The following is a 12844-nucleotide window of genomic DNA, read 5'->3' on the forward strand; positions in this document are numbered from 1 at the left end:
GCTTTCAGCATTGCGAAGAGCTCGGGAATAGTCTTATTCATCCCTTGCATATTATACTTCATCATGAAGCTCTTGTAGCTTGGTGGCAGTGATTGGAGAATTCTGTCGATGACGCAATCATTTGGAAGATTAGCTCCCAATTGAATCAAGTGATTATTATACCCAGACATTTTGAGTATATGCTCACTGACAGAACTGTTCTCCTCCATCTTGCAACTATAGAACTTATTGGATACTTCATATCTCTCAATCCGGGCATTTGCTTGAAATATTAACTTCAACTCCTGGAACATCTCATATACTCCATGACGTTCAAAACGTCGTTGAAGTCCCGATTCTAAGCCGTAAAGCATGGCACACTGAACTATTGAGTAGTCATCAGCTTTGCTCTGCCAGACGTTCATAACATCTGGTGTTGCTCCAGCAGCAGGCCTGGCACCCAGCGGTGCTTCCAGGACGTAATTCTTCTGTGCAGCAATGAGGATGATCTTCAAGTTACGGACCCAGTCCGTGTAATTGCTACCATCATCTTTCAACTTTGCTTTCTCAAGGAACACATTAAAATTCAACGGAACAACAGCACGGGCCATCTATCTACAATCAAACATAAACAAGCAAGATACTATCAGGTACTAAGTTCATGATAAATTTAGGTTCAATTAATCATATTACTAAAGAACTCCCACTTAGATAGACATCCCTCTAATCCTCTAAGTGATTACGTGATCCAAATCAACTAAACCATGTCCGATCATCACGTGAGATGGAGTAGTTTCATTGGTGAACAACGCTATGATGATCATATCTACTATATGATTCACGCTCGACCTTTCGGTCTCCGTGTTCCGAGGCCATATCTGCATATGCTTGGCTCGTCAAGTATAACCTGAGTATTCTGCGTGTGCAACTGTTTTGCACCCGTTGTATTTGAACATAGAGCCTATCACACCCGATCATCACGTGGTGTCTCAGCACGAAGAACTTTCACAACGGTGCATACTCAGGGAGAACACTTCTTGATAATTAGTGAGAGGTCATCTTAAAATGCTACCGTCAAACAAAGCAAGATAAGATGCATAAAAGATAAACATCACATGCAATCAATATAAGTGATATGATATGGCCATCATCATCTTGTGCTTGTGGTCTCCATCGTCGACGCACCGTCGTGATCACCATCATTACCGGCGCGACACCTTGATCACCATCGTAGCATCGTTGTCGTCTCGCCAATCTTATGCTTCCACGACTATCGCTGCCGCTTAGTGATAAAGTAAAGCATTACAGCGCAATTGCATTGCATACAATAAAGCGACAACCATATGGCTCCTGCCAGTTGCCGATAACTTGTTACAAAACATGATCATCTCATACAATAAAATTTAGCATCATGTCTTGACCATATCACATCACAACATGCCCTGCAAAAACAAGTTAGACGTCCTCTACTTTGTTGTTGCAAGTTTTACGTGGCTGCTACGGGCTTAAGCAAGAACCAATCTTACCTACGCATCAAAACCACAACGATAGTTTGTCAAGTTGGTGCTGTTTTAACCTTCGCAAGGACCGGGCGTAGCCACACTCGGTTCAACTAAAGTTGGAGAAACTGTCACCCGCTAGCCACCTTTGTGCAAAGCACGTCGGGAGAACCGGTCTCGCGTAAGCGTACGCGTAATGTCGGTCTGGGCCGCTTCGTCCAACAATACCGCCGAATCAAAGTATGACATGCTGGTAAGCAGTATGACTTATATCGCCCACAACTCACTTGTGTTCTACTTGTGCATATGACATCAACACATAAAACCTAGGCTCGGATGCCGCTGTTGGGGAACGTAATAATTTCAAAATTTTCCTACGCACACGCAAGATCATGGTGATGCATAGCAACGAGAGGGGAGAGTGTGATCTACGTACCCTTGTAGACCGACAGCGGAAGCGTTAGCACAACGCGGTTGATGTAGTCGTACGTCTTCACGGCCCGACCGATCAAGCACCGAAACTACAGCACCTCCGAGTTTTAGCACACATTCAGCTCGATGACGATCCCCGGACTCCGATCCAGCAAAGTGTCGGGGTAGAGTTCCGTCAGCACGACGGCGTGGTGACGATCTTGATGTACTACCGTCGCAGGGCTTCGCCTAAGCACCGCTACAATATTATCGAGGATTATGGTGGAAGGGGGCACCGCACACGGCTAAGAATATGATCACCTGGATCCACTTGTGTGTCTAGGGGTGCCCCCTTCCCCCGTATATAAAGGAGCAAGGGGAGGAGGCCGGTCGGCCCCTATTGGCGCGCCAGGAGGAGTCCTCCTCCTAGTAGGAGTACTAGGAGGGGGAAGGAAGTGGGGAGGGAGAAGGAAAGGGGGGCTCCGCCCCCTCCTCTCCTAGTCCAATTCGGACCAGGGGGGAGGAGGCGCGCGGCCCACCCTGGCTGCCCCTCTCTCTCTCTCTCTCCACTAAGGCCCATATGGCCCATTACTTCTCCCGGTAGGGTTCCGGTAACCCTCCGGCTCTCCGGTTTTCTCTGAAATCACCCGGAACACTTCTGGTGTCCGAATATAGCCGTCTAATATATCAATCTTTATGTCTCGACCATTTCGAGACTCCTCGTTATGTCCGTGATCACATCCGGGACTCCGAACTAACTTCGGTACATCAAAACTCATAAACTCATAATACAACTATCATCGAAACCTTAAGCGTGCGGACCCTACGGGTTCGAGAACAATGTAGACATGACCGAGACACGTCTCCGGTCAATAACCAATAGCGGAACCTGGATGCTCATATTGGCTCCTACATATTCTACGAAGATCTTTATCGGCCAGACCGCATAACAACATACGTTGTTCCCTTTGTCATCGGTATTTTACTTGCCCGAGATTCGATCGTCGGTATCTCAATACCTAGTTCAATCTCGTTACTGGCAAGTCTCTTTACTCGTTTCGTAATACATCATCTCGCAACTAACTCATTAGTTGAAATGCTTGCAAGGCTTATGTGATGTGCATTACCGAGAGGGCCCAGAGATACCTCTCCGACAATCGGAGTGACAAATCCTAATCTCGAAATACGCCAACCCAACATGTACCTTTGGAGACACCTATAGAGCTCCTTTATAATCACCCAGTTACGTTGTGACGTTTGGTAGCACACAAAGTGTTCCTCCGGCAAACGGGAGTTGCATAATCTCATAGTCATAGGAACATGTATAAGTCATGAAGAAAGCAATAGCAACATACTAAACGATCGGGTGCTAAGCTAATAGAATGGGTCATGTCAATCACATCATTCTCCTAATAATGTGATCCCGTTAATCAAATGACAACACATGTCTATGGTTAGGAAACATAACCATCTTTGATTAATGAGCTAGTTAAGTAGAGGCATACTAGTGACGTTTGGTTTGTCTATGTATTCACACAAGTATTATGTTTCCGGATAATACAATTCTAGCATGAATAATAAACATTTATCATGATATAAGGAAATAAAATAATAACATTATTATTGCCTCTAGGGCATATTTCCTTCACAAACTTCAGAGTGTGAACAGGTGGGGACAAAATCGGCACTGAGCCCCTTTCTGGCGCCTGCGGATCGGGTCGACTTGCAGCCGCATCTGAACCCTTACGGGCTCCATCACCACCGTTATTCTCCCTATCGCCAGTATCATCATCTTTATCAGACATGTCCACATCACCTCCACCTAGTACTGCTTCCTGAAACATCTCAGCGTCCTCTAATTCAATATCTAGTTTGTAAACCATTCCTTCATGCGTCCACGGAACCACATCCGGAATATGCTCAATAGATCGAACACTGACAAGTAAGCTGGCCACCCCATGAGTCCGAGTAAACTGCATATCCACTTGCTCGGTCTTTCCGATCAAAGACCCAAGACTGCAAACCACCCTAGCATCACTGAGAGGCATGGAGGGCGCCCCCAAAAACAAACCCAGACTTGATACAAAGGTGTGTCTTTGGGTTCTTTTTGCTTCCAAGCATCAAATTCAAGAATACATTCGGTACCCGGCACTCGAGCTATACCAAACTTAAGGAGTTTCTTCAGCTCTTCCACTGACGGACAATTAACCTTGTATAAATTATCATCCAGTCGGATAAGCTCCCAACGGGAGTTCCCGGGAGCAAGCTCATTCAGACGTTGCATAACTTGTGCCTCAGATAAGTAACCCTTCGTGACCTTGACCAACCCTGTAATCAAGTTGTGCGGTGAATCCGGAATTACTGCCGGCGCGGGTGACTCAAAGAACATCAAGTCCTCACAGCACACCCCATACATGGTCACTGTCAGCAAAGGTTGCATCAGCACTGGACACACACCCGATTCATGAGCAGGTTTTAGACACGTGTCACACAACTCTGTGTTACACTCTGCAATAAAGTGTCCTTGCTCACCGCAACGGTAACAAATCATCCTCTCTTTTTTGCGCGCCCACTTAGCAGCCCGCTCACCATCCTTGTCCAAAATTCTGTCAGAACCAAGATCACGACCCTTGGCCCCATCCTGCGAGGGCACCGGGGCCTTGGTAGAAGCCAGCGCAGTAACCACTTCCATGGCCTCTCCTGTTAAGGTTGTGGACTGCACGTCCATAGATTCCGACGGCTTGCTCGTACCGAGGGCATCAACGTCCGCCGTGACGGTCGTGGCCGGCGACGGTGGAGGAGGGGGGCGCTGTCTGTAGTGGGACGGATGCCTAGCCCCGCCCCGACCACCATGAAAACCCCGGTAGCCACCCCGAGAATGATAGTCCGGCCCAGACGCCCCCTCCATGAAGTTTCCCAATGGCGTGAAAAACGGCCTCTCCTCAGAGCCGTCACTTTGCCACGCGTATCCACGGTCACCCCCGGTCTATGACGATCCCCGGTGTTGTCCATCTCCATATGAATTTATACCGTCGTCGCCCCACCGGCCTCGAGGGGGACCGCGCGCAGCCTGCGCCGAGCTATTAACGGCCCGACCCGTCGCAACGCCCTGAGCAGTCTGGTGAGATCCATCCACCCCGCGACCAGCACTGGCAGCGCGATCCTCGACGGGCGCGGTGCCTATCCCGCCGAAGGGTCTGCACCGTCGTGTGATGCTGCAGCTGCTGCCCGGCTCTCTACGGCGGCAGAACTGGCCTAGGGTTGGCCTGAAGCGGCGCCCTAGGGTTAGGGGCCGGGGGTGCAGTCCGGTTGGGCGGGGGCGGTTGCTTTTGTGGCGGCGGCGGAGCGGCCTTGTGCGGCGGCGGTTGTCCACGCCCTTGCCCGGCCATGCCCACGATCTGGGAGCGGCGCAGTGGTGGGATCCTCGCGGCGCGTCCCAGCGATGAAGAAGGAAAACCACTGCGATCCTCGCGGCGCGTCCCAGTGATGAAGAAGGAAAACCAGGTCGAGCGACTCTACGTCGCGGCGATATCGATCTTGCATGTGACTCGCACCTCGATATCATCCCATGCAGCCCATCGGGCACTAGATCCAACGGCATCACCCGGGCCGTACACTGGGCCTCATACCCAGCCCGACTCGGGCTATGCACAGCCGAAACAGCCTCTGGCCCAACAATCCCAAGCAGGAGATTCAAACGCACCGACGCGCCGCCCGGATCGGCGGCCGGCGGCGGCGGTTGAAGTGCTGCCGGACCTTGTTTCTTTTTCTTGCGCGTAACCCTCGTCCATCCATCTGAGGGGAAATAATCTGACAAAGTATGAGGCACCAAAGTTACCTTGGGAAGGGAACCTTTCCATGGCTTGATCTTCATCGACGAGGGTTTACCGAGCCCCTCCGATTTTTGATCCAAAACCTTCCTGTCCTTGTGCCCCTTGGCCGGCGCGAGCATCGAGAACGATTCACACAGAGGTGTGGATAACTTGGTCTTTACGTCAGTAGTCATTGGCAAGACGCGCCCGCCCACGTTGTCTTCGTGGTCCGCGAGAACCCAAAACCTTCCTCCGATGTTCGGCTTAGGTATTATGGTCTCGGAGTCCGACACTAGATCGACAACTTCAATTGGCTCCTCCTCATGCAAACTCTCCTGCACACAATCAAGAACAACAATCTGGAAATCATCAATAGTGAAACACGCACCTGCATGAATCCGTTCATCCGCGTCCAAATAGCGGCCCGCGAGGATGTCATGATCTCGATCTCGAACCGTCGTCCATCTTGACGACGCATGATTGTAGAGGAATCCGTCCCTCCCTGATCCAATCTTCTGGCCATCCTCGAAATGGATCCTCCATCTGGCGGGGGCCAAATGAGGGACTTCCTGATCCAGATCCGCATCGGAATCTGCTCCGGCCGCCCCCCCCCCCCCCCCCCTGGCGGCAGGATTGCCCCGCCCTCGCCCGCACCCTCTCTCATGGCTCACAACTACTAATAGAAGAAGTGTATCTGTTCTATCATCAAACGTTGTATCATGGGCATTATGAGATAGCCAACGATTAAAATGTGAGGAGCTATGCCAACGACAACGGTGGTGAGTTCTGCAACAGTGAGAACGTTCACACTGTTTATAAATACATTGAAACTTCAGTGTAGTCCAAACTTTGTCCAAACCTGAGAAGTATAAAATGGAAATTCTTTTCTATTCTCATGTTCAATAGCAACAGTTAAGAACATGACCTCAAGCAGCTAGGTGTGGTCAAAACTTCACTGGCTTTGCCCTGTCCACCTTTGTAAGCTTCATTATAGTTTACTTCATTTCAAATTTACTCTACTGGCGATGTGTCCAGTGAAAACTTGATTTGGGTGAAAATCTGAAAACTTGCCTCATGCACCATTGATTCCACAACGAACAGCATCTGGTCACCAAAATGGGCTAAAGCCCATTTTCCATCAACCATGATAACAAGGGAAACAATGTTCAAAAGGATTAAACGGGTTCTGGTCTTTTACCCAGCACCAACACTAGATCCAGTGACTCACAGCAGTAGATGCAGTTGTTCCCAGGTAGAAGAAGGAGAACAGAAAGCTCCATTGGCTGATCCTTTCAGATGCATTACCCTAGATACACTATAGCCCTAGATCTAGGTTGATCGAGTCGTCGTCCCCTCGCAGGCGCTTGTTAGGCTTCTGGCTCCCCTCAGGGCCAGCCTTCTCCTCCTTGCATTGACTAGCGGCGGCAGCAGGGGCTGGGACGCTAGCATCGTCCATGATCGACCTCACCGAGAAGCTCCTGTCCATGTGCTTGTCGAAAACCTTGAAGGTGTGCGTCGAGCCAATAAGATCCTCAATTTCATCTGGCAGGGTGTACCACTCATCATCGTCATTGATCTTATTGACGAGCTCCTCCGCGGAGACACCGACCAGCTCCTCCGCCACCTCACAGAAGATCATCAGGTTCATTGCGCCTGTAGCATCCTGCACCTTCGCCTTCAGCTTGTACCTAGCATGCCCACAAGGCCAGAACATAAGTGTGGTAATCAGTGACTCATGAAAGAGCAAGTATGCACTGAGAACCGATGAGGCAATGGCACCATAGCGTTGCAGGTCCCTACCACTGAACTGGCATCATCGGGCCACATCGGGCACACCTGTATTTCCTTGGAGCCCTGGACATCGACTTTTGGCAGGTGTCGCATCCAAGATAACACCAACCACTGGTGCAATCTATGTCTATCAGGGAGACTCTGCACAAAAACATGGTATCCTGCAAGTGAACACAGATACGTGAGTGAAACGGATATGCTTTGCACACATAAACGAGAAGAGCAGCAAACTTGATTTACCTCATCGTACTCTTCTCGATCGAGGCTTTTTAGCTGTTCGATTGTTCGCCAACTCTCGGCCAGCTTCTGAGCTGGAGTTTTTTCTGGAACAGGGTTTGCCTGCTGAATGAGCAAACTGTGTGCACGCGAACCAGTTAGCAATGTACAAGTACAACTTAGATCAATCATCAACAAAGGTGTATAAACTTTATGAAGTCCACTCACTTCGCACGGAATTCTTGCACCTCTGGTATTTCCAAATCCAGATAGTACTTTTAAGATGTTGTAGAGCAAACTATAACAACCAAAGATCACAAACAAATGGCACAAGAAGATTTCAGTGCACAGTGCACACTATTGCATCGAATGATAGACAGACTAAAGTTTTACAAGAAAGAAAGGACTGTATTTCAACAGTATCCCATGGTAGAAACCGACAAATGTAACGGCGGATCAAGGATTAACCTGATGATGAGGAAGTAACAGACATCCCTGCAAAGACAACAACAAGTGAGGTGTCTTGGCCTTTCTCCAGCATATCCTCAGCAAAACCAGAAGCAATATCTCCATATAGTGTGACACTCAGTGCCCTTCCTCTGTAAATGGTAACTCCAGCAGTGAGGAGCTATCAATGGACGTCAATCATCCAAAAGAAAGAACTGTATTCCGTTACCTCAAATCCCGAATTCTTGCATTGCAAATTTCTATAACACGTGATTTTTTCAAGACTTCCTGTAGCTCCCCGGCATACACTACGTGACCCAGAACATCTGCACAATTTATATCAGCACATGTAAGAAAATGAATGAGATTACGAGATACACATGTGGCAGGTCTGACTCTGATCAAATATTCAGTTCCAATAGAACCTACCTGTCAATAAGCTGTTGTCGTCGCACCTATAACGGAGATCCTTAAATTTCACAAACTCAAAGCTGTGGAGGGGTATCGAATCAATATCTACTTCTATCTCAGTGACCACCGTCTGCCTCCCAAAGTACATAGTCCACTCATTGCTACAGGACATATAGTAGTCTCTCTGCGAATCAACATGAAAATCTGACAAGGCATAGACCTTCCCTTCAACTAGCAGATCTTCAAACCACTCTATATCGCCGGGTTCTACACGCGCCTGCATAGTTTTACCCTACAAGTGGAAAACAACCAGAAGAATCAGTGCATTGAAGACTCAAAGGATGGTAATTTAAGGTTAGTAGCCAGCAAGCAATGTGATTTATCGGTTTAACGTTCAACTTAAGGTAGGGAATGCATCACCTCGTCGATCAGAAGGCAGTCAAGGCCGAACAAAGTGTCATCTTTTGGATTGAAGGACTCCCACAGCCGCGAGACGCGCACCCGCACTTTACATTTGTCCATTCCATATTCTAACTGAGACAGTGGGGTGAACTCATCCCCAGCTGAACCCATTTTGGCCTGGATGGCTTGAAGCTGCAAGTTAGCACAGAGAAAAAAAGGAAATAGTGATCAATCTTAAGTGACCAATAGTATTTTTTCACCAGTAGTATGAAAGCCTGAAATTAACTAATGGACTATTTTGATTTCTCGTCATAATTTTTTTGCTTACTGAACATGAAACGTAAGCGACCAACAGTAATTTTTCACCAGTAGTATGAAAGCCTGAAATTAACTAATGGACTATTCTGATTTCTCGTCATAATTTTTTTGCTTACTGAACATGGGTATTAACTGGTTTAAATTTCCGAGTTGTGTATTTGTGAGGAAAAGGTGTCAGTTGTGTTACCTGTAAAGCTGTTTTGGGATGAAATATCTTCTATTTTTCGTGTAGTATATATTAACAGCGATTTAGAGTAATAGAAATGCTTCCAATGCTGCTGTCACTATGTAGCGTAGTATATGGAAAATTAGAACAACACGATTTTCAATCAACAAGTGTGGCATCAGCCACTAGAATATACTGCAAAAAAAAAAAGATTTTAACATATAAAACCCTAGCGGAACAAGGGGAAAATCACCACAAGAGAAGAGTAGTACAATGAGGCTCCTGTCCGCCTTCGGGATGCAAACATTTAGGAGTGTAATAAATCGACCTGACTCCAAGTTGTGGTGGGAAGCAAGAAAACAAATCCAAATAAATGCTGAGATAATAACTCGGCAACCCGCGCACTGAGGCCAAGTCAGATCACAAACCCGACAGAGTAGTACTAGAGCATCGAAGCTGTTCAAGGATGCGGAAAGCGCTACTGGAGGAATCGGGCCGGGTCGTTGGCGAAGAATCGTTCGTGTGGACATCCGGGAGAAAATCGACCGCGAGAACAAGGGAATCGAGACGAAAACTAGCAATGAGAGTCAGAGGACGGAGAAGGAAGACCTGGGTTTACCTCCGGAACCGAAGTCGTACCCGTCGCCGAGAAGAACGAAGCTTGCTGGAGATTCTTTTTTTGAAAGGGCTTGCTGGAGAGTGAAGACTCTTGGTCTTGAGAAGGAAATGGACCAAGGACAAGGAGAAAGGGGAGGAGGAGGAAGAGACGGGGTTGGACCGGTGGCGGAGCCTGGGCCGGTGTCCTGTCAAGCCCGAGAGGAAACTATAAAAAAATGACCCCCAGTCTTAAAAGCCTACGAGTTCCTGTCAGGCCCATTGATGGGATATGACATGCTCAGTCCCAGTATTTTTTTCTGACAATAGTATATATATTTTGATGAAAGCGTGAACACTCGGGTGCTGCACCCCTACATTCCAAAATTATTTAGTACTAAAAAAACTCAAAAGATCTTGAAACATTTTGGAATCAAATATAACCAGGTATTGTACTCATATAAAAAGTTTGGCAAAGAAATTATTCCCATTGACTTCAAGGTAAAAAACAAAACAAAATTATGACAATAATATAGCATGAATAGCACTTGTATCTAGCTTTTTTTTTTGTGAAATCTTTGACCTCGGATACAATGATAGTCATTCTCTGTTTAATCTTTTTATACGAGAGCAATATTTGGTCATGTTTGATACCATAAAAAGTTTTAGGATTTTTTGGACTTTTTTATTTACTAAATTATTTTCGAACATAGGAGGGTGAAGCACCTGGGTACTCCTACGTATTTTCGACATTTTCATCCCAAAATATAGATTAATGGACCTACGTAGGAAACCTTCAAGAGCATATTAGGTAGACTGCAACAATTGAAACAGGCTGCATGCGTCAAATGAGCCAGGCTAAGGAGGCCTGGTTGAGAAAAAACAATGTACGCATGTAATTTGGTCTGATGCATGGTGATTGATGGTAATTTCCGTTGGTAGCATGCATTGTTTGTTTGTGTCTACTTCTGGCATGCGCTCTGGGAGGAGGATGCAACTTCATACGAAAAAAAGATAATCTTTCTCAGACCGTGATCCGCGCGAGTCTGCATGTGTGGAAGCAGATGAATCAGTGATATGTTTATTTTGCATCATGTTTTTCTACTATTATTTATAATATTTTTACGTATACTAATGTTTTATGAAGTAATTCTAATGTCTTTTCTTTTATAATATGCAAGGTTTACACAAAGATGGAGAATACCGGTAGCTGAAATTCTGGACCTGAAAAGCCTATGTCAGGACACCTATTCTGTACATCTCTAAACAAGCTAAAAATTTACGGAGAATTATTTTGAAATATATAAAAAATAATAGAGCAAATAACTACTGGAGGGGGCCACCTGGTGACCACAAGACACCAGGGCGTGCTAGGCCCCCCAGGCGTCCCCTAGTGGGTTGTGGTCAGCCCAGTCCACCTTCGGTGCCCATCTTCTGGTATATAGATCATTTTGACCTATAAAAAAATAGGGAAAACTTTGTTTTTGCCACTCTAGTTTTTGCCCACTTTACTTATGCCACTCTAGAATTTGACATCTTACTTTTGCCACTCTTAGCTTTTGACAATACATCACAAATGCCATTCAGTGGCAAAAACGATAATTTTTCATTTCACTTTTGTCACTCTTAAGTTTTGCAATGTATCACAATTGCCACTATGAAAATTTTGCTTTTGCCACTGAATGGCAAAATTGATATATTGTCAAAAGCTATGAGTGGCAAAAGTGAAGTGTTAAATTCTAGAGCGGCATAAGCAAAGTGGGCAAAAACTAGAGTGGCAAAAACAAAGTTTTCCCAAAAAAAGGAGAGGACTTTCGGGATGGAGCGCCGCCGTCTCGAGGTGGAACTTGGGCATGAGCACTTTTGCCCATTGGAGAAGTGATTCCGCCGGGGGAATTTCCCTCCCGGAAGGGGAAATCGAAGCCATCATTATCACCAACAACCCTCTCATCTTTGGAAGGCCAATCTCCATCAACATCTTCAACAACACTATCTTCTCGCAAACCCTAATTCATCTCTTGTGTTTATCTTTGTACTAGAACCTCAGATTGGTATCTATGCGTGACTAGTAGTCTTGATTACATCTTGTAGTTGATTACTATATGGTTTATTTGGTGGAAGATTATATGTTCAGATCCATTATGCTATTTAATACCCCTCTGATCTTGAGCATGAACATTATTTGTGAGTAGTTACTTTTGTTCTTGATATCACGGGAGAAGTCATGTTGCAAGTAAAGATCAGAACTTGATATGTGTTCGATATTTTGATGATATGTATGTTGTGATTCTCTTAGTGGTGTCATGTGAACGTCGACTACATGGCACTTCATCATCTTTAGGCCTAAGAGAATGCATTGTGGAGTAGTTATTAGACGATGGGTTGCTAGAGTGACAGAAGCTTAAACCCTAGTTTATGCACTACTCCATAAGGGACTGATTTGGATCCAAATGTTTAATGCTATGGTTAGATTTTATCTTAATATTTTTCTCGTAGTTGCGGACACTTGCGAGGGGGTTAATCACAAGTGGGAGGTTTGTTCAAGTAAGAACAACACCCAAGCACCGGTCCACCCACATATCAAATTATCAAAGTAGCGAATGCAAAGCAAACCAACATGATGAAAGTGACTAGATGAAATTCCCGTGTGCCCTCAAGAACAATTTGCTTATTATAAGAGACCGTTTTGGCCTATCCTTTGCCACAAAAGGATTGGGCTACCTTGCTGCACTTTATTTACCGTTATCGTTACTTGTCTGTTACAAATTATCTTGCTATCGAACTACCTGTTGCCGACT

The 12844-nt window shown here is 46.1% G+C and overlaps 1 protein-coding gene across 2 annotated transcripts; it reads right to left on the reverse strand.

Moving 5' to 3' along the window:
* Positions 1-6863: 6863 nt before the first annotated feature.
* On the reverse strand, positions 6864-10235 carry LOC125531233 (uncharacterized). 2 transcript variants are annotated; one of them, XM_048695641.2, is made up of 9 exons: positions 10072-10235; positions 8987-9160; positions 8585-8858; positions 8385-8481; positions 8177-8307; positions 7937-8006; positions 7733-7847; positions 7502-7653; positions 6864-7389 (listed from the first exon to the last, which is right to left on the reverse strand). In XM_048695641.2, exons 2-6 carry the CDS (start codon positions 9137-9139, stop codon positions 7987-7989), a joined length of 675 nt encoding a protein of 224 aa, XP_048551598.1. In that variant the 5' UTR covers positions 9140-9160; positions 10072-10235; the 3' UTR covers positions 6864-7389; positions 7502-7653; positions 7733-7847; positions 7937-7986. The 2 variants fall into 2 exon arrangements, with proteins under 2 accessions (XP_048551598.1, XP_087375965.1); XM_087519839.1 differs by lacking the exons at positions 8385-8481; positions 8585-8858; positions 8987-9160; positions 10072-10235 and having other exon boundaries at positions 7733-8303.
* Positions 10236-12844: the final 2609 nt, after the last annotated feature.

This window comes from Triticum urartu, chromosome 4A (genome assembly GCF_056163025.1).
Source record: "Triticum urartu cultivar PI428250 chromosome 4A, HENAU_Tu73, whole genome shotgun sequence".
Taxonomy (NCBI): Eukaryota; Viridiplantae; Streptophyta; class Magnoliopsida; order Poales; family Poaceae; genus Triticum; species Triticum urartu.

What these genes read in the sequence shown, in the direction of transcription:
- LOC125531233 (XM_087519839.1), bottom strand. Translation starts at nt 7,900, where the DNA reads ATGATTGATCTAAGTTGTACTTGTACATTGCTAACTGGTTCGCGTGCA. An exon ending in ATCGAGAAGAGTACGATGAG is followed by an intron (nt 7,654 to 7,732) that starts GTAAATCAAGTT and finishes GTTCACTTGCAG; the next exon opens with GATACCATGTTTTTGTGCAG. An exon ending in CCGATGATGCCAGTTCAGTG is followed by an intron (nt 7,390 to 7,501) that starts GTAGGGACCTGC and finishes TGGGCATGCTAG; the next exon opens with GTACAAGCTGAAGGCGAAGG.